This window comes from Pipistrellus hanaki, assembly GCF_964339955.1.
Source record: "Pipistrellus hanaki genome assembly, chromosome: 12".
NCBI classification, from domain to species: Eukaryota; Metazoa; Chordata; class Mammalia; order Chiroptera; family Vespertilionidae; genus Pipistrellus; species Pipistrellus hanaki.
The window spans coordinates 36821965-36849382 of NC_140514.1; the positions used below are offsets into that span (position 1 = coordinate 36821965).

At 40.1% G+C, this 27418-nt stretch overlaps 1 protein-coding gene across 1 annotated transcript in view; it reads left to right on the top strand.

Annotated features, from left to right (window-relative positions):
* The window catches only part of ANTXR1 (ANTXR cell adhesion molecule 1), a 208677-nt gene that overhangs the window by 69970 nt on the left and 111289 nt on the right, over positions 1–27418 (top strand). Inside the window, exons 9-10 of the mRNA XM_084901202.1 lie at positions 1816–1876; positions 12526–12624. Coding sequence (XP_084757328.1) covers positions 1816–1876; positions 12526–12624 — 160 coding nt within the window. The remainder of the gene's footprint in view (positions 1–1815; positions 1877–12525; positions 12625–27418) is intronic.

The window sequence follows — 27418 nt, forward strand, 5'->3', positions numbered from 1 at the left end:
CAAATTGTTTCCCACTGTGAAATCAGGGGGAAGCTGAAAACAAATAGCAGAATCAAAGTGTGAAAATGCCTTTAAATTGTAGAGGGGTGGAAAAGAATGTCAGGAAAAGTAGCTGGAAGTCTGAATTTCAGAACTGTCAAAAAAAGACAAACTGTTCTTTTGTGACTTTCAGGTATATATTACCTAAAGCACATGGTGGTGAGGGAACCTGTTTCAGGGAATATATCTTAATGTTTTGTCATCTGCATGTGAGATTTCTGAAGCGTGTTGTTCGTTTCCTTTCACAATGCTTCTCTATGCGGACGCCCAGCTTTCTCTCTGGAATGGGTAAATATTATCTCTTCAGAGAAACTAGCTTGTTTTCACTCTACAGCTTGAGAATGTCATAAATATTGTCTGTCCTCATTTGCTACTGGAAAGCTTAGAACTAAATCCATGAGCCATTCTTAGCAAGGAAATAAACTCTGCACAGCACATTTTTCCTGCGATGTTCTCACTCCTTGTTTCATCTCCCTCTTATTTTCCCTTTAGTCCATTTCCTCCCCTTTTGCAATTTGTGTGTCTTTTATTTTACTGTAACCCGTGATGTATGTTTTAGTTAAGCTGGAACAAAGTAGCACATGCAAATCAATACATCAACACAAGAGTGTTTCCCAATGCAAAAAAAAGATGCTTTTCCTTTTAATGACTCAGTGTTATAATTTCACTGTCAATTCCTCTAACAAGTGCCCCTTTTATAAATAGAAAAATGACTTCCTTCAGCCCTCTGAACCATCTCTATCTCCAAATTAAGGCCCAAAATAAAGATAGTGCATTTGCTTGGTAAATTAATTCAGTATCCTATACTTGTTTAAAATGCTTAGTTGAAATTTTTAAGAAACATGACTTAGAAATGGTGGAGAGAAGCTTAAACCCTACTAGTCAGATACCCTGCTTTGACCAGAAGAAGCCTTCCTTGCTGACTCCCTAAGCGGTCATGGGGCTCCTCTATAACTCCCCCAACCTCACCGGACTCTTATTTGGGAGAAGACTACATTTCCACTGAAGTAAAGCATAGGGGGTCCTGCCGAAGAGGGGGGCACCACAAAGCAGCCCTCAAAACCCTCTTCCTCAACTTCTTGCTGAACTTTTCTAACAAACAGGGAACTGCATACAGTCACGTGAAAACGATCCTCTAGGGTTGCCCATCTCCATCCTACTCTCCAGCTATATCTATTATCACTCTTTCTTTTGTCGATTTTTTAAGCTCCTTATGTTCCAGCTTAGGAGATTTAGGTATTTCTACTTTCTCACCTTTGTTAATGCCATTCCCTGCCTGGACTCCAACCCTTTCCCTAGCTCACTTCACTCCACTTGACTGAGTCCTACCCTCAGCACCCATGGTTTCCATGAAGTCCTTCCCACGTACCAGACCTTGGTGATCTCTCCCCATTCTCCCACCCCCGTGAATTCCATAGCTCCTTCTGTTTGCCCCTTCATCCTGGCACCTACCACACATGACCGGCCATTGTTATTTATATTTTCAATTGTAAGTTCTATTTCCCCAATATCTCTCCATAGCTAGGTCTGGCATATCATAGACTCAGTAAATATCTGCTGAAAGAACCAATGAATGATATTTTGAAAACCATCTAACACAATGTTGGCTCATCGCATGTTTGATATTAAGGGTACTAGTCAAGCACTCCCCAACCCATCACCCACTGCAACACAATGTCCTTGACTCTTCCTATCTTGGTAACTGAAAGCAAACGTTACGTCTCTCTTTTAACAAAATAAGCTGTGCTTTGACTGTTTTATTTCTTCTCCTTCTAGATTTTGAAGAAGTCCTGCATTGAAATTCTAGCAGCTGAGCCATCCACTATATGTGCAGGAGGTAAATTGAGATTAAGTGCTAATTGCTCTCATACAAATGATATTTTGATCTCAAATCACATGTTGGTTTCATTGGTGGGAGAGAAGGGAAGAAGGCAGGAAGAGAGAGGGTAGAGAGGAGTAGAAAAAAAATGCTAAATACATTTGCTTTTAGGAAAAAAAGAAAAGAAAGAATCAACATGTCAGTTGTTTGAAACTTTGAAAAAGTCTGTCCAAACTCTCTTTTCATGGGATTAATTATTCGCACACATCACCACCAACAACCCTGTTTTGGATAGAAGTGCAGTCTAACCCTTCATGCTCAGGTACCAGATGGTCAGGGTGATAACAGGCCACCCCCGAATGCTAATCTATTTAATTATTTAATTAGTGCTGGCCTCTCTCCATAGTTAACATATTAATATTAATTGCCCAATCTGCCAGTCCTCATAAAATAGTGTCGGCAACTCCAGTTGTTTTAATAAAAGACCATTATAATTTTGTCCTTAATACAGGAAGTCTCTGCTTATCCAAAGGATCAGCCTTTTGGGAATCACAATATTTTCTCTAACTGATTCATATGGGGTCTCATTCTTGTCTAGTATTGTAACAGACTGCAAACTTCAGCTATGCTGGCTCTTTTTGTATAATTGCTAACAGGTTTCTCCTCGCTCTTATTTAAGTACCTACTGAATGTCAGGCACTGTCCTGGGTGCTGAAGATACAAAAGGATAAACCCTTCCATGAAGGCTGGTACTCCAGGAGCTTGAGTCTTTCACCCTTGAGAGGTCACTGTTAGTGTCACCTTTCTAGTCTCCCAAATACCAGTGCCAGTTATTATTTATCACAGAAAATGTATTATATGATCCTGTAAGCATTGAAGAACACCTTTCAGGCTTTGACAAATACTGTACATTTTGATTCTTTATGACATTGTATTGGTATAAATGAAATAATTCCGTAAAGATTTCGTCCCAGTTTGTTGGCTATGTTTTAGAGTAGCTGAACGACTTTCAAGGAATTAGAGGCCCTGAATAATATTTGCCAACAATAAAACATTAAACACATATGTAAACATATAAAGTTGGTAATAATACTTGGTGACCATTCAGAGATATGTGTACATTCCCTAAAGAAAAGCAATCAATAAAGATTATCTACTGACCTTTAAATAAATTGCTACCTGGTAGGGACAACTGTGGTTGCCACAGGGCCAGATCCAGAGAACCTCTTTAAGAAAAGGAATTGAGGCCCTGGCCAGGTAGCTCAGTTGATTAGAGTATCATCCTTATATGTTAGTTAATGTTACAGGTTTGACTTCCTGATTGATTGAATTCATTAGTATTCAATCAACTAATGAATACATAAATAAGTAGAACAAATCAAAGTTTCCCTCTCTCTCTAAAAAGAAAGAAAGAAAAGGAATTGAAAAATCTTACCTTTGCAAATTTGATAAAAGCGTATGACCACGTGAATCCAGTGCCAGAGCCTTGAAAGGGGTCTGTGCAGTAAGGAACCCCCAGCAGGGTTCATTAGCATCAAGGTAAACCCTGCCCCCACAGTTTCTATAGTTCCTTCTTTTAAAAATGGTGGGGAAACAGGGGAGTTCCTTAATTGTACAATTACCCCATTCATGAGGAAAACCAGACTTGTGGTTCCACCATCCTACTGAATGTGTTCCAACCTTGTAATGAATCAGAGAGTCTAACAACAATGAATACAGGTCTATTAATTCACCAGCATAATAAAGTCCCCTCCTGCAGGGTTCTTGAGGACAATTAAGGAATTTTATTCCTCTCCACTTCCTAATAGGGTACACAGCACTTAACTATTAGTCAATAAATCTTGACTGAATGTCTTGATTCCTATGTTCCTTCAACAAACAATGCTCTGATTTTTGCCCATTTGGCCCTTATTAACCCCTTTCCCTTCACCTTAAGAAATTATCATATCTTTGAACTATCTAATTAAAATGAACAAAGATTGGAAAATAATACCCAAAGGCAAAAAGAACAAGAACAAAATAAAATTTCAACTTGGATGATATATAGAAAAGTATCTTCCTAAATAATTCTGGAATCTGAATTGACCACATGAACCCAGTGGTCAAATAAATGATAGAAAGATTGGGAAATCGTAATCTCTTTTACACATCATTGAGGTATTTGAGACAATAAAAAAGACCACACATGTAAAATGAATATGGCACAGAAATATCAGGGTCCACAAGAACTGATGCTAGCAAATTCATTGAGTTCATTATATTATTAAATGGAAAAGAAAAGTAAATTAGTAAAACATATTTTTAAAGTCAAAAAAATATTAAAATGCATTAATAAAGTTAAACAAGTTAAAGCAATTCAATTGGTAACTTTTCCAAGAGCTGTTTCTTTGGCAGAATCAATAAAATAGACAAAGCTCTGGCAAATCCAATTCAAGGAACCTTACTTTAGACATTTTTTTTTTAAATCTCTGGCTTATGTACAGTGTAACATATTTTATAGACAAACCATCGTTCTCTATGTCGGGGTAAACTATCCAATTCTACTTCCTTTATTTCTTATAAAGAAAAAATTAAACAAGACACAGAGATGGAAGCTAGCCCTGGGTTTTGAAGAATCAAGCTCCCATCTCTCTTGAATTAGAATCAAAATGACTAAATCAGGCTGGTTAGAGAATAACTTCACTAGGAAGACAATGGAAACCCTTACACCAAAGTTCTTCCATGGATTTCTTTCAAGGTCGTTTGCTGATTACCCTCTGGAGCCTATTTGATTGTTCATGACTAGGAACTCCTGTCAAGTAGAGCCAAACATACCCCCTCTGTGTTTTCTTTAGGCTACTGCCAAGACTCAGAGTTTGTAGGCTGTGAGTCTATAACCTCTGATAGGACTTTGAAAAGCATACACTGTTATTCAAAACAAGGAGGCATTATTATCATCACTATCATTTTAAAACAGATTGAAGATCAATGTGAGAATCTTAATGTTGATAACATTACACCATCCAGAGAGGTGCCTAACGGCCTGAAAATGAGACACTTCTATATTCTATATTAGATGCTTAAAAACAGACACATGAAAGAAAAAAGAAAAAAAAAAAACATGCTACAGAAAAAAATATTGGGGAGAACTTTGATAAAGTTCAGAGTACCTACAAAAGGATTAATTCGTGTGCAAGAAGAGAAAGTAAACAAGGAAATAACTGATTGTTCATATGTCTGAGTCCAATGGGGAACCAAGCCCTAGACAGATTTGTGGGGGGAAAAGGGTAGAATTTGCTTTCATTAAAAACCTTTTCTTGCCAAAACCGGTTTGGCTCAGTTAGAGCATCGGCCTGCGGACTGAAAGGTCCCAGGTTCGATTCCGGTCAGGGGCATGTACCTTGGTTACGGGCACATCCCCAGTAGGGGGTGTGCAAGAGGCAGCTGATCGATGTTTCTCTCTCATCGCTGTTTCTAACTCTCTATCCCTCTCTCTTCCTCTCAGTAAAAAATCAATAAAATATATATTTAAAAAAAAAAAAAAAAAAAACCTTTTCTCTTAGCCCCTGCCCCTCTCTCTCTCTGAATAACTTCCTTCCTTGGCCCCCAGAGCAGCCCTGCTGAAGCCCCACTCAGGCTTGTCCACTCAGGACACTCATGGTGACTAGTGCATTCCCCCAAGACAATGATCTCAGCTCCTTAACCAACAACTCAACCACAGCCATCGTTCTGACAGCAAACTGCTCTGAGAGAGGCCGAGAGATAATGCACTGGATGGACAACAAGACTGAGACCCAATACAGATCTTTGTTATGTTGGGCTGCAAATAACAGGGTGACATTTAATGGAGCAAACATAGAATGTTGAACTTTGGTTCAAATAGCCAGTTTCACAATCAAGCAGGCATAGGGAAACCTGACTTAGTTCTTCAATATGAGGGAAAAGAAAAAAATAAGAAGAATCATAGCTATCTTAACATCCGACCAGTTTGATTCTGACAACAACCAAAAAAAGGCTGATGCAGTCTTAGGGTGAACCAATAGTCATTCAGTGTCCAGGTCAAGAGAGCTAACTCCATGGCCTACTCTTCCAGGTTCAGACTGTGGTTCCAAGCCCCATATTTTCAGAATAGCATGACAAAGGCATGTCCCTATGAGAAGAGGCGATCTGGAAACCACTGCCAGAGATTGTAAACTAGCAGCCTACAAATGCTGCCTGGTCTACTCATATGTCCATCCTTTCTTTCTTTCTTTCTTTCTTTCTTTCTTTCTTTCTTTCTTTCTTTCTTTCTTTCTTTCTCTTTCTTTCTTTCTTTCTTTCTTTTTTTTCTTTCTTTTTTTATTTCTTTCTTTCTTTTCTTTCTTTCTTTCTTCCTTTCTTTCTTCCTTTTAAGAAACTTTAAAATTTATTGCTAACAGTTAAAAATCTGATTTTTCCTAAAAGTTCAGATTTTCATCTAATCTTATAAAAAAAAAATAAGATCTAGCAACATTGGGCCTGTATTTATTGCAAGATAATAATTACTGAATAACTTCGTTTAAAAGAAGTATGGACTCTTCTCAGTTCACCATACTCCTCGCCACTCCCTATTGTCACCTAATACTCAGGCCAAGCACATGGTCACCATTTAGCATGGTGCTTCTGTCACTGTTTTACAGTCCCTGTGCTAAAACGTGTCAGAAGTCACTTGCTGTGTGGAGAGTGTATATAGCACCTTTCACCCTTCTCATACAGACTCTTTTTTAGAGTTCCTAATTAAATATTTTTGCAGATGAGTATAATTAGAAGAATCGACCCATTGTTGGGTTGGCCCTGACTAGTTTAGCTCCTCTGTAGGAAATGCACCCTTTTGCCTAAGCACAATTTTCCTCAGGCCCCACTCAGTTGGCTGTTAACTTGGACACTTCACAGTGTTCTGTGTCAGCAAGTAGTCCAGGGAAGAGCTAATTGGAATCAAGTGTGCAACCTGCCAACTGCTCCACATTTAAGTTTTTGTTCTCCAGAAATGGAAGGAGGTTGTAATTAACTCCTCATATTGTCATTTCAGAAGCAGTTGTATTATTCCTGCTGTGTTGTTTCGCACTGTTTGTAATAAAACTGGGTGGGGTAGCAGGAAAGGAAGGTAGCCTTAGGCTTCACATTTACCATTTGGAAATTAGATGCTTAAAAACAGACACATTTAAACAACACCGGTGGTTTCATTTCTTTCATTTTTCATTGTGTTTTTTAAAAATATATTTTTATTGATTTCAGAGAGGAAGAGGGAGAGAAAGAGATAGAAACATCAATGATGAGAGAGAATCATTGATTGGCTGCCTCCTGTACGCCCCCTACGGGGGATTGAACACGCAACACAGGTATGCGCCCATGACTGGAATTGAACCCGGAACCTTTCAGTTCACAGGCCAACGCTCTATCCACTGAGCCAAACCAGGTAGGGCTTCATTGTTTTTCAAAGCACTCACACCAGGCCCTGAGGCACCTCTCTGGATGGATTGATTAATTCTTTGTTCCATCTTTCTTTTCATTTAAAGATATTTCTATCTGGAGAAGGGATTTTCATATACTGTTGATGGGAATGTAAAATGTCAAAATAATTTTGAAAAACAGTTTTGACAGTTTATTAAAAACTTAAACACATACCTCCCATATGGCTTGGTCATTCTAGTCCTAGGTATTCACCCAGGAGAAAAATAATTCTATATCCAGACATACATGCATGCAAATGTTGAAAACAGCTCTATTTTAATAGCCAAAACTGTAAACAACTCAAATGTTTATTAGCAAGTAAATGGATATACAAATTGTGGTTTATAATATACATTATATTATCTATATATATATATAAAAGGCTAGTATGCAAAGTGTCCCCTTGGGAGTTCGACCAGGAGGCCGGGAATTTGATCACTTGCTATGATGTGCACTGACCACCAGGGGGCGTGGCGGTGGAAGGCCTTGATCGGCCCTGATTGCCAGCCAGGCCTAGGGACCCTACCCATGTACGAATTTCATGCACTGGGCCTCTAGTGTCCATATAATAAACAATAGTCACCAATAAATAAGGCTAGACTATGCGTAAATATCAAAATAATCTTGAATAAGTCTTAAGATAATTATGCCACATAAAAAGAAGTTAGACAAAAAAAATTATTCCTGTATGAGCTCATTTACATAATATTCTAGAAAATGCAGACAAATCTATAATAGAGATCTGATCAGTGGTTGCTTGGGAGTGGTGGTGGGGAGGAGCAGGAGGGAGAGCTTACAAAGGGCACCTGGAAACATTTGAGATAATGGGTGTGGTCACTACTTTGTGGAATTGTCCCATGATTGTGTACATATGTCAAAATTTTTCAAGTTCTATACCTTGCATGCGAGTTATTATGTCAGTGACACCTCACCAAAGCTGTTATAAATAAATAAATAGCTATAGAATTTTAAGAGTTCTAGAACAATTTAGTCACTATGTTATATTTTTAGATGCCACATTAAGCATCGAATAGGAGAGCAAAATAAACTGACCCACAAGATGACATATGATTAACAACAATTTCGCAGGAAAGTCTTGGGAGACTAGCACAAAAGGAGACTATAGACGTGTCTCATTTTCAGTTACAGTGAATGAAAGTCAGTCTTTATTAAGGTCATTTCCAATTTATGTGTTCCACATTTCACAGAAAGAAAATATACAAAAGGCCAGAGTGGAATAAGTTTATCAAACTATTCACTGACCTTTTTTTTTTTTAATTGAGCTAAGATTCACATACCATAAAATTCACCCCTGTAAAAAGTACAATTTAATGGGAAAAAGTACAATTTAATGGGTTTTAATATATTCATAAAGTTACAAGCATAACTACTAATTCCAGAATATTTCCATCACCCCAAAAAAGAAACCCAAAGTAGTCACTACTTGTTCCCCCCTTCCTCCAGTATAGGTAACACCAATCTATTTTATGTTTCTATGGATTTGCTAATCTGGATTTTTTTTATAAGTGGAATAATACAATATATGGCCTTTTGTGTCTGGCTTCTTTCACTTAACATAATGTTTTCAAGATTCGTCCATGTCTTAACTGGTCTTGAAACTTCATGGGTGAATAATATTCCCTCGTGAGAATAGCGTCGTCAGTCAGTCAGTCGATGAATATTTGGATTGTTTCCATTTTTGGCTATTATGAATGATGTGAACATGTACAAGTTTTTGTGTAGACATACATTACAGTACTCTTGGGTATAGATACCTAGGGGTAGAATTTCTGTGTCATGAGGTAACTCTATGTTTAATTTTTTGAGGAGCTACCAAACTATTTGACAAAGCACATACACCATAGAATGTATGAGGTTTCTAATTTCTCCACCAACACTTGCTGTTGTCCATCTCTTTTATGATAGCCATTCTAGTGAGTATGGAGTGCTATTTCCTTGTGGTTTTGATTTGCATTTCCCTAACAACTAATGATGTCTTCATTCATTGGTCTTATAAATCCTCAGAAAATAAACAGGATGAGACCTGGCTGGTATCTGAATAAAGGACCACCTTGTCTTCCCTCTTTATTCCCTTTCTAAGCCAAGATGACATTTATTAGTCATTCAATAAGTTTATACTGAGACTGACTCAGCCCTGAGTTAGACGTGGTCAAAAATTCTGAAGAAATAGAAATGATGGCCTCTACCATCATGAAACTTAAACAATGATAATTAAGAAGAATGACAAAAATCATAATGAACATATGTCTTAAAGATACCTTAAAAACCTGTATCTTAAGAGGTTAGATCCAAGATCATTTTCAAGTCGAAATTTCTTCCTGAAGCCCTACAATCCCTAAGCACTTCCTAAGAGCTGTAACCCAATGTGCACATTGCCTGCAAACACTCAGCTGTACATACTTTGAAGAGTACGTTCAGGGCTGTGTGGATACATGGAGTTAAATCGCTAAGCCCTGGTGCTCACTTGCTGGCGCATTCATTTGACGGGGTTTTGTTACATAACATGTGTGTGTGAAGCACTGACATTCTGGTCGGGCTGCTGAGTCAGATGTTTGGGCTCTTCTGGAAACCACATGTGCGCACTAGCACAGAACCTGCACCGGCGGGTGGGAGCTCGCCTCTCTCCTTCTGTGTTGCCCAGAGCGTCCCTTCCTCCATCTCCTCGGGCCCAGGAGGTTAAATTGTTGGGTTTCTACCATTGCTACGTCATGGATTGCCGTTGTCTTTTTCCTAAACATCGTGAGGTGGGGCCAAGCAGACATGTGGGCAGCCTCTTTTACAGAGGATTCGGCAGCGGAGCTGGGACATGTTATGTTGTTAGAGAGGAGACCTCTGCGTGTAGCCTGCGTTGCCAGGGTCTCCTTTCTCTCCTGATCTTGGAGGAAACAAATGAGGCACCCAAATGAGGCAGAAAACCTGCTGAATCAACAAAAGCGTCCAATGACAGATTTCTGGAAGGCTAGCATTCAAACTAAAACCAGAAATAGGTTTCTATGGGTTTAATTTGAGTAACTAAGATACAAAAAGGTTCTTCCTCAATGTTTTTGAACCAACACCATCATAAGTCACGTGCCAGGCAGACATCTAAAGAAAACTGTTAAATCCATCCTTCTAAACTTAGCAAATGTGTACATGCACTGACATGCATGTGTCAATACTTCATATTCATAGGACTTAGGGTTCTGGAAAATCATGTGCCTGTGACTTTAATTAAAATACTTTCAAACTAGGCAGCGAACACTTGGATCCAAGTCCCAGTTTTGCTGCTTACTAATTACATGACCTTGGGCAAGTCATGTAAAATGTCAGAATATCAAGTTCCTTATTGTCATGGTTCATTATACTCGTAAAAGGCATTCTGTTCTTACTTGTGCTCTTTGTGGCACACGCAGTGCCTCTGGGTTCTTTTACTTCAGTTTTGGTTTCTTGCTTTCCATCCAGGCCAGCTCCACTTTTCTGCAAAATGGGCAAGCCTGCCTAAAATAAGCTTTTAAAAAATCACGTCAATCTCTAGCTTAGTCATATGTCACAAGACAATGAGGATGCAGTTTCGCCGAGCGGTAAAGAGCATAGTGCGGACATGGCGTTGGATTCTGTTTCTGATTCTGACAACTACTAGCTGTGTGACCTGGGACGGGTCACTTAACCTCACCAACCTCAGTTTCCTCACTTGTACCTCCCTGGGCTGTGGGGAGGTTTAAGTGACCTCAGACACATACAATGCTGAGCATGGGGCCTGGCACATACTGAGGGAGCAATTACATCCGTTATTATTATCTTGGCAAACATCATCCATCTCTAAATTAGTTTCCTAGGAATTAAAGTGGCATATACTCATAACATTTATTAAAGTTTGGAACACTTCCGCATGCTAGTCTTCTAATTCCATTCTTCCTCCAACAAAAATCGCTACTTGGATAGCAATGTACAGTTTAAGATCCACTTTCGCAAATATTGCATTTTTTTCCTATGACTTTTAGTTGAGTTCTTTTTTAATATGCCACGCAGCATTATCCCACGCCCCAGTTTTTTTACACACCGTAGGATGACAAAAATAAAGTGGAGCATTGACTATCAGCTACCATCAAACTTAAGCAACTATTCCTAAACATTTAACTAATTAATTGGCAAGAGCTGTTTCCTCCCTCCATCACCCACAGCAAGACTAATGCAAACAGGTCATTATTTTTACTTCATAAGGATTTTTTACCATGAATTGATTCGACATGCATTATTCACATGTGAAGTTAACGTGTAGGGTCAATTCAAACAGGTAATGCTTGACAACTGGTCACCAATTAGCAAGTCTTTGATGTTTTGCTAACTATAATTACCACGACACACCACGAGGCATCAGTGCTGTATGCCCAGCAGAGGCAGGAGGGCCAAAGCAGTATCAAACAATTCTCCACCAGCCGAAACCGGTTTGGCTCAGTGGATAGAGCGTCAGCTTGCAGACTGAAAGGTCCCGGGTTCGATTCCGGTCAAGGGCATGTACCTTGGTTGCGGGCACATCCCCAGTAGGAGGTGTGCAAGAGGCATCTGATCGATGATTCTCTCTCATCCCTCTGTATTCCTCTCTGTAAAAAAATCAATAAAATATATTTTTTTTAAAAAACAAAAAAACAATTCTCCACCAAAAGGAAGGTATTTCTAGTTGTGGAAGAAAAGGCAAGGAATAATAGCACATAATCACATGTTCAGGACAGACTGGGCATGCCAATGCCATATGTCAGTGGTTTTCAAAAAATGTTCGGCGCCTTGAGCTCTAAAGAAATCCTTTTCAGGGGCATCCAGTGTGTAAAAGAGACACGAAAATAAGAGTTGATGAAATGGAGAGCCCGCCCTTCCCCGGTGGCCCTCAGCTGCTGAGATCACAGTTTTCACAGTTGCAAGGGCTTGAGGGATGGGGAAGATTTGAATGACAGAGACGGGAGGAGGGCACTGCAGGGAGAAGGAACAACGCGAGCGAAGGCAAGAAGGGGAGAATTCAAAGTAAGACGTCTTCCTTGGGGACGCCTTGTAAGTGATAAAAGGCACCTAACAAGGTCACTTTTGGTTTCCATGCTGAACCAATTTTTCAAATATGTGAAGCCTGGTGAAGTCGTGAACAAACATCCTAAATCAGAGAAGATGGGGAGCCCAAGGCTAATGGCCTGCCGTCAAATAACGAGTCTTGTCGTTGCTCTTGATTCCAGAGTCATTTCAAGTAGTCGTGAGAGGAAATGGCTTTCGACACGCTCGCAACGTGGACCGGGTCCTCTGCAGCTTCAAGATCAACGAGTCGGTCACGCTCAGTAAGTGCTTGGGAGTGGGTGGGCTTCTTCAGCCTCTCGGGGAAGGGAACGCCAGCCCCACCTTCCAGCAAGGCCTCGCTCGGGAAACCGTGCAGAGGAGGGTCTTCCCTGCAGGAAGCGCATGGCAAGCCCCTACCCCACCCTGGTTCTCATCCTGGGAGGCGCACCCACACGTGCACTGAGTTACTCCTTCCTGGTCGTCCATGGTGGCGCTGATTGGTGAGGGGACAGGAAGCTTGACACTCCTTAGCCAAGTATGAGGGTCTCTCAAGCATAAGAGTGAAACACAGAGAGTCTAAATTTATTCATTCGGAATGAACCAAAAGCCAAACTGTAAGGTTTGCATGTGTCGATGCTGGAACTGTTTTCAGTCTGGAGGATTCTTGCTTGGAGTTGCCAAGAAACTCATCATGGTGAATATCTGACATGAAATACAGGAATATGAAAGCAAAACTAAGTGCATTGCATGCAAGAAAAAAATGAATTATCATAACATTGGCACTCTTCCAAGACATGTGTAGCAGGCAAGTTCTTAATTTAAAGACTGACTGTGGGAGGACAGATGTCCAGGAAGCCTGGTTATTATTTGCACCTGGCATCCATCCCACAGCTAATTATTATTTAGCATCTGCAGTGATGAACAGTAAAAATAGGTTGCATTTTCCACAGTGCCATGTCCTTTTAAATGTTTCGCATCTTTTTGCCACAACAGCCCTGGGAGGTAGAAAGAGAATGGGGGCGGGGGAAGGGGGGAGGGGTAGGGTCACATCCACACTATTCTGTCCTCCTGTTCGCCTTATTGAGTAGGCACTGTCCTGTTTTTAAAAAGGAAGAATTGAAAGGTATGCCTTGTTTTTTCTCCTTACCATCTTAAAACCCTCTTGACTATTTAAACAGAGATATGCAATGGCTTCCTTACAAACATCTGGAATTCCTGGCCTTGGAATAATTCCAAACATTTGAAACGTTCAGTGAGCTTTCTTAAGACTTGGAAATACTTTCATATCTCAAAAAAATATTCGCTATTGGACAACATTTTGAAATACCCCTGAGCAGACACAGTGTGAAAGTTGGATGTGCGCCCCCTACAGGGTTCTTCCTCTTTTCTCCCTTCCCATGGTGATGTCGCTCAAGTCTGCCTTCCCTCTCCTTAACCATCTCAAACCCATACATCAATGCCTTCCAGACTTCCCAGATGCCCGAGAGCCTTTTAACCAACCCCTCTCTGAAGATGACTGGGAATGGGGACAGTGTTGCCTTTGCTTCAAAGGTGACACAGGGGTCCTGCATTAGGATGACATGAAATGCAAATTTCTATGGATTTGCAGAGTACGTTTTGAAAGCTTGTTTTCCAGTTTCTCCATGGAATTTTATTTCTTGGGGAATCAGCTTATCCTCGTTCTCTCGCTCTTTCCTAACACCTGCATAGCCCTCCACCTCATTCATATAAAAAAAAATTTTTAATAAAGGCTGTTGGGATAGGGATTCGGCTTAAACCACAAAGCTAACCGTGCCTCCAGCAAAGTGCTGAAAGTTTGGAGAAGAGGAAGGCAGTGACCCAATCACATTATATGCTTCAAGCAACACTCCTAAACTCAGGCATATGGTTATTTAAAATAACTAAGGGGGAAGTATTGGAATTTGAAAAAAACCTGTCCTTTACTTACTAATTGGCCCATTCCTTAATAATGTGCACAAGAAACTATGAAGGACAGAAAAAGTAAATTTTTAAATGCAAGATATTCAGTCTACATTTTTCTATCAACCTTACAAATGTAAGTCTGTTGAGTTGTCACTGTAAAATAAATTTATGTTCCTTTACTTTTCCCATTCTCCTTTTCTACCTCTATAGCCCAAGTTTTAAAGTTTTATCTGTTTTCATTTTTATAGTATATATTTCCTCTTTCTAGATGTTCTCCTAAATGCTGCATTGTTTTATAATAATAATATGTTATTAATCAGAAAAAGACTAAGTAAAGGACCAATGATGAAGGTAAGGCTTCTGTCGCTCTCTGGCCTGTTCAAACATGATACAGGCTTCAGAGTCATCAACAAGTAATACAGTAGCAGATTATGTGAAGCAAAACTGTTAAACATAAAAGAACAAGTTGAAAAATAATATTTTTAGTGGGATACATTAGTGTGACTTTCTGAGTATTTAAATGGGTATTAAAAAATGGAAGATACATATACCTTTTTAAAAGGCTGTGGACATCCTTAAACATTTATTATACTAAGACACAAATAAAATGCCAACATATTAATGCCAAAAATGTAAAATATATTCTTAGATGTTAAATATAAACAAAATAAAAACCATAAGGTAATACTTACTTCTGCCCACTTTCCTTGCCTTTACATAAAAATAAAATCAATGAATCAACCACTTAGAAATCTAAAACAATTTCTGGACTTGTGATTGATATAATAGGTCCAGAAATTCTGGATAAAATATGGTTTTAAAAATTGTAGCATGTGGCCTTGTTCAAAGGAATGAAGAGGAAACCCTTATGTATAGGAAACAAAAATGGAATGCAAAATCTAAGCAGAAAGCTAAGCTGTGTGGGCTCCAGGCCTTGGGGGTCTGCAGGTCATTCTCCTGATACTGATCCAAACACAGAACCCCAGTCTATGCCTGGCAGTGGGCAAGAGCAGCCCCCCTACAGAAATTAGTCTCCAAAGAGCTGCACCACACATTAAAGGGGGGTTGAAAAAGCTCTCAGTGACTCAAGGCAAGAGAATGAAGATATTATGCCACCCAAAATGTGTCCATGACCATCCTGATCCCTGTGGCCCTGGCAGAGGCAATGAACACTCAACCCACCTATAGCATTCCTGCCGTCAACATCCCCCTCTGAAGATGGGCTCACAGTACTGAGTGGCAAACAATACGAAAATGAATGAAAGAAAGGAGAGCAAGCAAGGAAAGAGAACCAGAGAACAATTTGAAGGAGAATAGATAATAAACACATTTAAAGTGTGTAAAGAGATCAAACATACCGAAGGGGAAGAATGTTCAACAAAGGCAGATTTGCAGAAGAGCATAGTGTAAATTCTAGAACTGGAAAAGTTTAATCACTGGAATAAAACTTCAGGGGTGGATTAAGCAGAGTGATTAGACACAGATGAAGATGAAATGCATGAACTGGAAGAGAGATATGAGGAAATCATACCCCACCCCCACCCCCAACCAAAGCACCAGACCCAGATTTTTTTCACCCATGCTTTACCAGACATTAAGGGACAGATGGCCAATATCTGATATGGGTCCAGGTATTTTAGCCATAAGCATCTTTGTCATAAATATCTTTTTTAAATTTCTTTATTGACTACGGTGTTACATATGTGTCCTTATTCCCCCATTACCCTCTGTATCCCTCCCCTCATGCCTTCACCTCGCCCCCCTGTTGTCTGTATCCACTGATTGTCATAAATATCTTGACCAGAAGCATTTTCACTGCAAACATCTTTGCTGCACAACTAATTGGCAGTAAGGCAATTTTGCTGTAAAAGATAAAAGATCTGGCTGATAGTTGGATGTGCATCTGACAGACTTAATGTGTTTAATCTACTTGTCACTTAGTTTCATTTGTCCATTGGTGAAGTTCTTGCAGTTACTCCCACTGTTGTATTATGTTTAAACTAGGGGTGTCGAACTCAATCAGAGAAGGGGCCAAAATCTAAAATCCAGCCTAAATCGCGGGCCGAATGGTTTACTGAACAGTCATAAACTGACAATGTCATAAACTGACAGCGGAGTGCAGTGATGACAGCGAGGTGCGGGCCACATTGCAAGGCCTGGCGGGCTGGATTTGGCCCGCGGGCCTTGTGTTTGACATATGTGGTCTATACCTTAGCTCTCCTAAAGGTCTATCCAGTGACGAGTACACCTGGCCTTAAAATAATGAACAATAACAACTACTATGAAGCCAGATTGCATACTATTCTAGAAAATGATCACACATCAGTTTGGAAATACTTCAGGGAGCACAGTCATCTCTACCATCCATCAAAATCAAAAGTTTGCCAAGCTACGATAAATATAAAAGAGGGGCTACTAATTCACAGTCTTTAAGATGTTAAAATCAACTATTTTGTTGGCAACTCATACCTTTCTTAATGAAGTAAGAAATTGCAGCAAAAAAAGAACTCTACACCAAACAAGAAGACAAAACAACAAACAAAAAATGTATAACATTGTGAACAAAAGACTTCAAAGACAATGTATTTTTATTTTTCACAGTAAAGTCTTTTTTATTTTGTTAGTAAATTTTTATTATTTTTTTTTAATTTTCCTTTTTAATTTTTCATTATTTTATCTTTTCTGGTGAAATTGCCATAGGTCAATTAATGTTTGCAACAAAGATGTCTATAGCAAACATGCTTATGGCAAAAATACCACACACAAGTATAAACACTGGAACCAAACTAACTATTAATAGGAAAAGAATCCTAGCTCTGTCTTAAAGCTGTGTGACCATGGTATGTAATTAAACATCCTCATGCCTTAATTTCTCTAATAATATGGAAATAATAGCAACTCTATTGTGTATTGTTAAGAGGTTTAATGTGGGAAGTGGGGCATAGACCGGAACCTGATACACAGCAAACTATCAATGTTGGCCAGTGGTATTAATTTATTATTATCATTATCACTATTATTAAATGGAGCAGCAGCTATTATAAAAACATCAATTGTCTTCCAATTAATATTTACTTTTAGTACCATCCAATAGGATTGTATTGAAAGTCAACAAAATAATTCTAAAGTTTATATGTAAGAATAAACATATAAGAATAGCCAAGAAAAATATGGAAACTTGCCCTAGCCAATTTTAAGATGTATACAAAGTAAATGAAACAATGCATGGCTGGTGCCACAAAAGGCAAACTAAGCATTGGAACAGGAAAAGCAAAGTCCATAAACAGAGCCAAACACTTATGTTAGTTTAGCATAAAATAAAGCAATCTTTCTAATCAGGGAAGGGGGGCAGTGTATTATTCAAACAATGATGTTGAGACAACTGGCTAAGCACTTGGAAAAACAATTAAGTTCATTTTTATCTCACACCTTAAACCTAAACAAATTCCAGATGAAAAAGTAAAATGGGAAGATGAAACTATAAAAATTCTAGAAGGAAACAAAAACATTTACATAGTTTACCAGTGGAGAAAGACTTTTTAAGCATAACACTGAAGGGAGATACCATAAAGGAAAAATTTGAAAGTTTGAGTACATATTTTTTTTTAATTTTCTGGTTACCCTTCCTGCAAAATCTAAAGGGAAACAGAATACTGGCAAAATATTTATAAGACATGTAACAAACAAAGAGCCAATAACTTCCATACATAGACCCCTCTTAAAAATCAGTAAAAATAAATAAATAAATAAAAAATGACCACATGAATGGGTAAAAGATAAGAAAAGGGAATTTACAAGAAAAATAATGGTCAATAAGCATATAAAAAATGCCACCATAACCAAGGAAAAGCAAATTGAAATAATCTATCAAACTAACAAAGATTAACAAAAGTACAGTGCCCAGGATAGGCAAAGATATAGGGGAAATAAGTATTTTTATTCATTGTTAGTGAGAGACCATTAAATCTTTTGAAAGTCAATACTTTTTTAAAAAATATTTTATTGGTTTTTTACAGAGAGGAAGGGAAAGGGATAGAGAGTTAGAAACATCATTGAGAGAGAAACATCGATCATCTGCCTCCTACATACCTCCTACTAGGGATGTGCCTGCAACCAAGATATATGACCTTGACTGGAATTGAACCTGGGACCTTTCAGTCTGCAAGCCAATGCTCTATCCATTCAGCCAAACCAGTTAGGGCAAAAGTCAATTCTTAAAAATGAATCAACTGCTTTTATACATTTTTTTACCCAGAATTTCAACTTCATCAAAAGGAAATGATTGGGAATGTTTACAAAGACTTGGCCATAAAATGTTCATCATAATACTGCTTATGATAGCAAAAGGAGAGGAGAGTGAAGGAGTGGAAGGTAGGAGGGGGGGAGGGATAAAGGGAGGGTGAGAGAGAGAGAAAACCAAAACATTAAAAGATTAACAAAAAATATTTAATAGATAATTTGTCATAAAAATTATACTTTATTCCTAAACAGTTAAATAGTATTGTGTGAAGATGTAGCTTCATGTGTTAATAAGTTACAAAGTGTATTTGGAGCTATTTCTGTTTCATACACAGACATTTGTATGCAGAGAGACTGAAAGACACACATGGAAATGTTAACACAAGTAACCTCTGACTGAGACCACTCTTCATTTTTGCTTTCTTCTTTCTGTATTTTCTAAGCTTTCTACAATCACATGCCCTTGTGTAATAAGAAAAAGCCCCACAACAGTTATTTAAAATTTAGTTTTAATTTTTTGTTAATGATTTAGGCTTAGTACACATCTTAAGTTGGCATTTGGTTGGTTCTCCAATGACCAGGCTGCTCTTACTCCTGGCCAAGAAAATATCTTGGAAATCTTCACACAAACTTTATTTATTCTGGCTGCACTTTTCCTACTTCAGTATTCAGTGTGTTGTGCCAAGAAAAGATCCACTTTCAATTGGAAATCCATTTGTGAGATTAGAATGCGAAAAAGGAGACACGGGTATGAGCTGAGAAATGATCTGTTTTAATGAACAGTAAATTTTCAAAAATTGACTTTTTTTACTAACACGATAATGAAAAACATGCTAGATTATCCCCAGCCCTTGTGTTGTGTGGAGACGTCTGAGATATTGCTATAAACCAAAGACACTGGTTTTTAACAAACTCACTAATATTCAATTCACAAGCCATGTGAGAAATCAGATTCCTGGATTTATAGGCACCCTTCTTTTTTTTTTGATGCAACATTTTATTTCCCAGCTTGATCTTCAACAGAATTCACTGGGCATGGCTCTGGTTTACTTTTTGTTCACTCTCAAAGGATGAAACTTGGCCCCCTTTGAAGATCATTTTTCAAACTGAACATTAATCATGAAGGCAATTCTAGGCGTTCTAAATAGCAGCTCAGCTCCCAGGAGGATGAGGGACAGTGCTCACTCACATATAGAATTCCCAGTGTGTTTGTTTTTAAAAAATCTATACTTTATAGTCCAGAAACTATACTTTATCTTAGACAACATCTGGGCCTGGGCTGCTGTGGGCACCCCAAGGAGATCACTGAAGTGCACCGATGGTGGCAGATGGGCAGAGAGAAGGAGAACACAAAGCTTACCACACAAAAGCCTATTGTTTCCTTTCTCCCCGGTTAGAGTGTTGCATCTGTTGGTCAAAGGTACACAGTGCAATTTGGATGCATACCTGGTGGTCCAAAGTCATATGAAGATGATGGGATGTCACTTGGTGCAACTTAGAATGAAGACACAGGGGACCACCTCATCCGGTGGTTCCCAATCAGGCTGCACAGCAGAATCACCAGGGAGCTTTGCCCCCATGAGAGCAGCTCGATGGAGGAGCACCTACCACGTGCCCTCCCCAACCTGTCCATCCCATCCTTGCAGCAGCCCAGGGAAGGAGGAGTTCGTTGTAGCCTCGTTTTGCAGACATGGGAACTGAAACTCAGAGAGATGAAGTGCCCACAGTCACCCAGATGGCTGGAGGTGGAAGTCATTTGGATCCCAAATGGTCTGCTTACCCAAGCTTTGGACCTCTTCTCTACATTGCTTCCCAAACACAACTCCCCATGGAGCCTTTGGTCCCCTGGCCCCCAAACACCCATGTCACTGGTCCCTCACCAGCCCCGCTTGTTTTACAGACAGGAACCTCAGCGCCCAAAAAGAGCTCTTCCTGAGGGGAGCGGAGCAAGTTTGCACAGTCCAAAATTAACCCAGCAGCAGATGGCCACCCTCTACGTTGCCCCTGCTCTATCAAGTATGCAGTTGCCTCCAAGTGCAAATTTTAAGCTGCACTCAGGCAAGCAATGGCTGGGGGAAAGATTTGCTTTGTGAACTTCCTTAAAATTCATTTTCCCCAGCCCTGCTGTCCTGATAGGGAAAGCTGGACCCCCTCTACTTCTGTACCACCTGGCTGGACTTTCAGGGACTTTGATAGGATGAAGGAGGAGAAAGTGATTAACACAGAGGTGGGCCAGACTTGTGGGAACCCCAGCAAGAGAAGTTAATAATCAATGCCCACTTATAACTTATATTCGTTAAATATTTGCTCAACATTCATTTAGGAGAAAAGTTGGGTACTGCTGAGGGAATGGAAGAAAAAGAGTGCTATCCGTGGTTTTCTCCTCCATGCAATTCAGCTCCGGTCCCCAACGTGCATACCACGGCAGCTTAGTAACATCCACTGATACTCCAGTGTATGCCCAGGGTCTCCATCCCAGCTCTCCTCTTAGTTTCTGCGTAGGTTTGTGTTCTTTAAGAGCAGTCAGTATTTGCTCAATTCATGGCCCTGATTGTGTGGAAGGCTTTAGCCATCTTTGCAGACTTGCTCCTCAATCCCAATTCCAAGGTAAAATCCTTCCAAACCTAATTGTGCACAGCTGCAAGAGTTTGAGTGTCAGGAGACACATACCTTGTGCATGAATCCTGAGTTCACTTCAACCAAGCAAAAACAAAGCTTTAAAAAGTGTATTTACTCTTAGTCAATTGCAGCTGTCTTGAGTGCACCACTTATTCGGAGCTCAAGCTTACAACATTTTTAAAGGTTGATATTTTGCTTAGAAGATAATTCGTAAGTTTTATAAATGTCAACAGTCAAGAATTTTCTGGTGTAGATTTATTGAGAGGATCAAGTATTTTGCAAGAGCCCTGAGCCCCATTATCTTCATTTCGTTTCCTTGCAATACTTAAAACTGTCCCGTTAATTTCAGATAGCGATGAATGCCATTGACCATGACATTTTGTATAATGCGATTCAAATTATGTAAAAAAAATAAAATGCATGGAAAAATTCTGCATAGTGTACCCCAAAGCATTAACAATGCTTATCACTAGCAGTTTGGATTGCCAAGGGTTTTTGTTTCTTTTGGTATACTTCTCTATTTCTGATTTCTCACACTAAACGTGTATTACATTTATAACTAATAAAGCCTTAGCTTACTTTTCTCAGTTGATAGTGTCGGCCTGTGGACTGAAGGGTCCTACGTTTAATTCCAGTCAAGGACACAAGCCTGGGTTGTGGGTTCAATCCCCAGTAGGGAGTGTGCGGGAGGCAGCCAATCAATAATTCTCTTTCATCATTGATGTTTCTATCTCTCAATCCCTCTCCCTTCCTCTCTGAAATTAAAGAAGAAATTTTAAGAATCAACAAATAACACTAAGTAGGAGAAGCCAGGTTAGCTGTACTGAGGACCAGTTCTAAAAGCTGGTATGCCCAGACCGAGGGGGCCGGGAGAGGGGGAGTGAATTACAACCTTGTGTGGAACTAGGGAATGTGTAAACCAGAAAAAGACAATCCAGAGACTAGCAAGGCTGCTGGATCCCCTCCCTGAGCTCCTCTGGGAATGAACTTATGGTCCTAAACCTTTTACTTTCCCTCCTGGGGTCACCATGTAAGCTTGACCCTCACAGACACAGTGACCAAGATAACCCACTTTGTTTTCTTCTAAGGCTGTGCTCAGCTTAGAAGAGTCCTATATTGCTATTTATAGATATGATATTCTGAATCAACAGCTTTCCCACCCACTGCAGCTTAGAACTCAGCAGCCATCTACGCCCCACTTTTGGAATACACGATTTCAGTTATAAAGCCCCACCAAGCAGAGTGGCTCAGGTGCTATGCCACTAGGCAAACCGGGACCCATTGAAACCCACATATAGAAATTTACCAACATCTCTTTCTTACTCCAACCAGATGTCTTCCAGTAGCCAGAGCCGTTACACCCTGTCCCTCCTCTACCCACCATCCTATAACACCTCTGAACTTTCCTGAACATTCTACCAGTACCATGGGGGCTGTGAACCACCCCATAATATCTGTAAGATCCTCTCTGAGGCACAAAAGAAAGATATAAAGCCATGGTAGACATTGTACGGGATTTCAAACTTTAACATTTTGGGCCAGATAATTCTTTGTTGGGAGAGAGGGATGCCCTGTGCATTGAAGGGCATTTAACACTATCCCTGGTCTCTATTTATTAAATGCCAATAACACTCCTCCTCCAGCTTGACAACCAAAACTGTCTCAGCCATTGTCAATTGTCCTCTGAGGAACAAAATCACCCCCATTGGAAAACCACTGCACTATCTACATGTCCACCAATCCTTTCTGGATAGTTGACTTTCTTCTGGTCACTCCTATACCATGTAGCCCTGACACAACCCAGTTGATACGTTGCAAGACCTACTCAGTTTGCACACACGTTCACATCTTGTGTTTTATAGGTGCCTCAGACAATGAGCCCAGCAGTGCCCTGGTTTAGTAATAATGGTGACATGTGTCAAGTGCTTGTTAAGTGTTGAGCATTTAATCATTATCACCTCATTAAAATTTACAATGACCTATGAAATGAGTATTGTCCCCATCTTATAGGTGAGAGTTTTGGGCCATGGACAGGGTTATATAGCCTATGGGTGGCAGCATTGTGATGGGACTCCAGAGTCCTCTTAATGCGCTCATTGTTTTTCATCTTTCTTCAATCTGCTCCAAAGAACAGGAAAGGAAACCAAAAGCCATATCCCCAGGATCTATAATAAGCAGGAACGGGTGATATAGTTAGGCATAAACCAGGGAACTTCCCTGGAACCCGCCAAGCTCATCACCTAATCTCATGGTCACTAGCCAGTGACAACTTCCAGTGAAACCTGGCAACAACGTCAGGCCAGGAAAGGAGTGGGTAGGTGTGGATCATATCTGTGGAAACGGACGGTGGCCAGCTTGGTTCTGCCATGTTATAGGCACCCCTCTGGCTTCAGCTGGCCACTGGAGGACACTGCAATGGCTATGCTATGTTTTAAATATTGCTCCCAACTTGGCTTCACCCACCTGCACTTCACTACCATCACTTCCCATTCTGTTTTGATTCTTGTTTCTCATTGCTCCAAACTCAGAACCACTACTTAGCCTTTCCAAGTAGAAGTCACTCTCTCCACATTCAGAATCTCAGCGTATAATGTCTTATAACAACAACAAATATCCATAGGCTTATTATCTCACCATCTATGAAAACTTTCCAGCTCACGGTCTGACACGTAGTACATGCCCAATAAATGTTAATTTCTGTCTACTCTAAGCAATGGATCCCCGTTAGCTTTGCAGTACATAACCTGCCCCACCTCCTCACGTTTGTGAATTGTCATTGCAGGAGCCCCAGGAGGGCAATCAACCATCTCTTTTCTGGCTGGGATTCCAGAAAGTTCAACCCAGCTTTGAGTTTCAATATCATCTTATTTCAGGTTTTTGTACAATATTTGAGAAGCCTGACATTTTTTTAAAGCTGCCTACTTTTGAAGTCAGTGAAAAGGTAGAAACATCCATCCTAACTTCAGCCTGTCTGTTCTCATTCAGGGACACATTCCCAAACCAGCTGATAATTTAGTGCTGAACAGTTATACTTGGCGCAGGGATGCCATAAAAATGCTCCTTCGACCCAGGGGAGATTGAGAGAAAGAGCAGGGTGAGCTCATTTAGTCCCCAACCTCCACTATTTTGTTCACAGTAGGAATATAAACTCTTTTTTGGAGCTTACATCAGCTTTTGGAGAGTTTCAGCAAGCTCCCCCAGATAAAACAAAGGGTTATTTTTCTTTTTTCGTTTGGTCAGAAATAAATATTTATATCAAGAAAAGATTGCCAAGACTTGGAAAGTATTTGAATTATTTAATCAGCCCTATAAAGGGATTCACTGTGATTGGTGTTTGAATTGGCTAATGAATTTTAATCCTGGTTTTATCCCACATCCATTAGACAGTCACCAACTGCAGTGAAGAATTCTGGGAACTTCTTTACTGTCTGAAAAGAATTGCATTGGTCCAAGGTCAAAACTGGGGAATGTACACATTTGACTGTATGGTTCTGGAATGTGAGTTCATTATAGTAGGTCTGGGCCTGGACCTCATCACAGAGCTTTTCAACCCTGGTCCCTTTTCATAGTAGATATACCTTCTACGACTCTAATCCCACTTTAACCTGCGAGAGTCTTGACCATTTGCCTCCAAAGTGGTCAGGTCTAAATAGACTCAGCTCTCAGGTGCTTTTGGCTACATCATAAAACAAGCTGTGCAATTATGACAATATAAAATGCTGATTAATTTAAATTACATCTCTAGAAAAATTAGCTTTGTTGACCTTGGCAAGTTGTTTCAATAAAACCTGAGTTTGAAGTCCAGCTCTGACATTTACTACTGATTCATTAACTAACCTCTCATAGCCTGAGTTTCCCACATTGTAAATAATAAAAAAATAATAATGTCAAATGAGACCATAGGTATAGACTAAAAGTGGTCTAGAAATAGATCAGCGATTTTCAACCTTTTTCACCTCATGGCACATATAAATTAATTACTAAAATTCTATGGCAAACCAAAAAATATATTTTTTACTATCTGAAAAAAAATAGGTATAATTTTGATTCATTCACATTGGACAGCTATTGTTGCGTTGGTTGTTGTCATCTTTTTATTTGACAATCTAAGGGAGAGGAGGTCAGTGACCTAGACTAAGTAGTCAGGTGTTGTATATTTTTAAAACTCTTATAACACACCAGTTGAAAATCACTAATATAGATGATGTAGATATAGATACAGTTATAGGTTATATAGATATGGATATATAAATATAGATATACTAGTAGAGTAGATATATATATATATATATATATATAGATGTAGATATATATAGATAGAAATATAGTACAGGTATAGATATAGGTATAGATATACATAATATATGATATGAATGTATGTGTCACTAAAAATTTTTATTTCCTAGGAATTCATAATGACTAAAAATATGTTAGTTTTGATAGAACAATATAATTAAGCAATCAGATTTTGGAAATTTTAATTCCTCTTATTTTAAAGCACACATTCATATAGACTATTGTAAAGGTATGGATGTTTGTGTAATAATGTGGAATAACATTTACTGAATGGTTATTAAGTGCCAAGTAACACGGTTTGCACTTTCATGCACTCTTACTCCCTACACAACCCCATGTAATGATATCATCATCATTGTTTACAGAAAACTTGTCCCCAGTCACCCACTAGTAAGAAGACCTGGGATTTGAACTCTGGTCTGCCTTGCCCCATTCTATGCCTTCTGCATTCATCCTCAGGGATGCCCAGCTCTCAAGCTTGGGGTGTTTGGCAGTTTAGCATAATGACATCTATAGTTCCCCAAATCCTTATTTAAATCAAGCTTCTGTTTGATTATCAGACTCATAGACAAACGCTTTAGGCTAACCTGTCATATGTATGCACTGAATTCTGAATACCTTTGGTAAAAGGCAAAGAACTTAACTTCTGGTTTCCAACTCCTGCCCCTCCCTAATTTTCTCCCAGTTGCAAACAAGCCAGCGCTGGTCTTAGCTCCCATCCCCGTTTGCCCAGCCCACTCGGTGCTAATGCAGTGAAATGGCTGCTGCCCCGTGGGCAGAGGATCTCAAGCCTCAGTCGTCCTCAGAGTGGACCATGGCCCCATAAACATCACAGCACCTCAGGCTTTGGCAGAGGTGGCAGCAGGGCTGGCCTGGCACCTGAGCCAAGCGTGGCCCAGCCCTGAGGAAGGCTTTATGCCCTGGTTCCCAAGTGGACGTTCCAGGAAGGAGTCAGATGATCTGCGTTATGGAAACCAAATGGCCCTCCTTTGTTTAGAGAGAGAGGGGGAAAAAGTCACTCATTTTTGTGGTGAAGTGAAAACAGGCTCCAAACCAAACAATCCCTCTCAGAGCAGAAAATGCCAGCTCCCCAGAGTGGGCCCACAGCTCGGAGGCTGATAAACTGATGCAAGGCTGCCTCAGGCCCGTCCTGCAGCCCCGGCAAAGCCCCCAGTCCTCCCAGCCAGCTTTTCCTCTGCTTTGCTCCAGAAATATTTGGACTCCCAGGCAGGGAAGGAAAAGGAAAGGAGGGAGAAAAAGAAATGTCTACTTGACTAGGTCAGTCTCGTTCTTTCCCTCCTTTCCTGGGATGGAGAGAAGGAGAGGAGCTGAGCAGAGAATGCCTCAGAGTGAGCGTGGGCACTAACCACGTGGACATGCTGGGCCCTGGTGTCTCCCGGGCATGCCACTGCAGGGCGCCAACTCGGAAGCCTCCTCAGTGTGACCCAGCTCTTCCCACAGAATGCAGCCAGGAGTCACGAGGCCTGCTGTGGCCGCTCTGTGGCTGCTCCGTGGCTCTGTGGGCAGGCTCCGTGGGCAGCGATCTGCACTCCCAGGTATTGCCAGTGCATGCACAGTAGGGTAAGCCATGGCCAAAAGGAAATAAATGTAGGTGCTAGTCAGCCATGCCTGTCCCGATTTCAGTTTATTCTCTAATACAAGCCTTCCTGGGATGGAGAGCCTCTTGGCCAGGGAAAACCATGGAAAATTCAGTTCTAGTCCTGGCGTTGCCTCTGACATGCTGTGCTTCCCTGGGATGGGGTTGCCTCTCTGAGCCTCAATTTGCATCTGGAAAATGAGTCTAAAGAACCCCGTCTTAGTTTACAAGGTCACTGTGAAGGAGATAAAGCATGGGCTCTTATCAAGAGGTGGCAATCGGACTGCCTGGATATGGATCCCAGCTCCCCTTTGTAACATTGGGCATGTTTCTTCCTGTGTCAGTTTCCTGCCTTTAAAATGAAGGGACTAACATTTTCACTGATAGCACTCCAGGTTAAA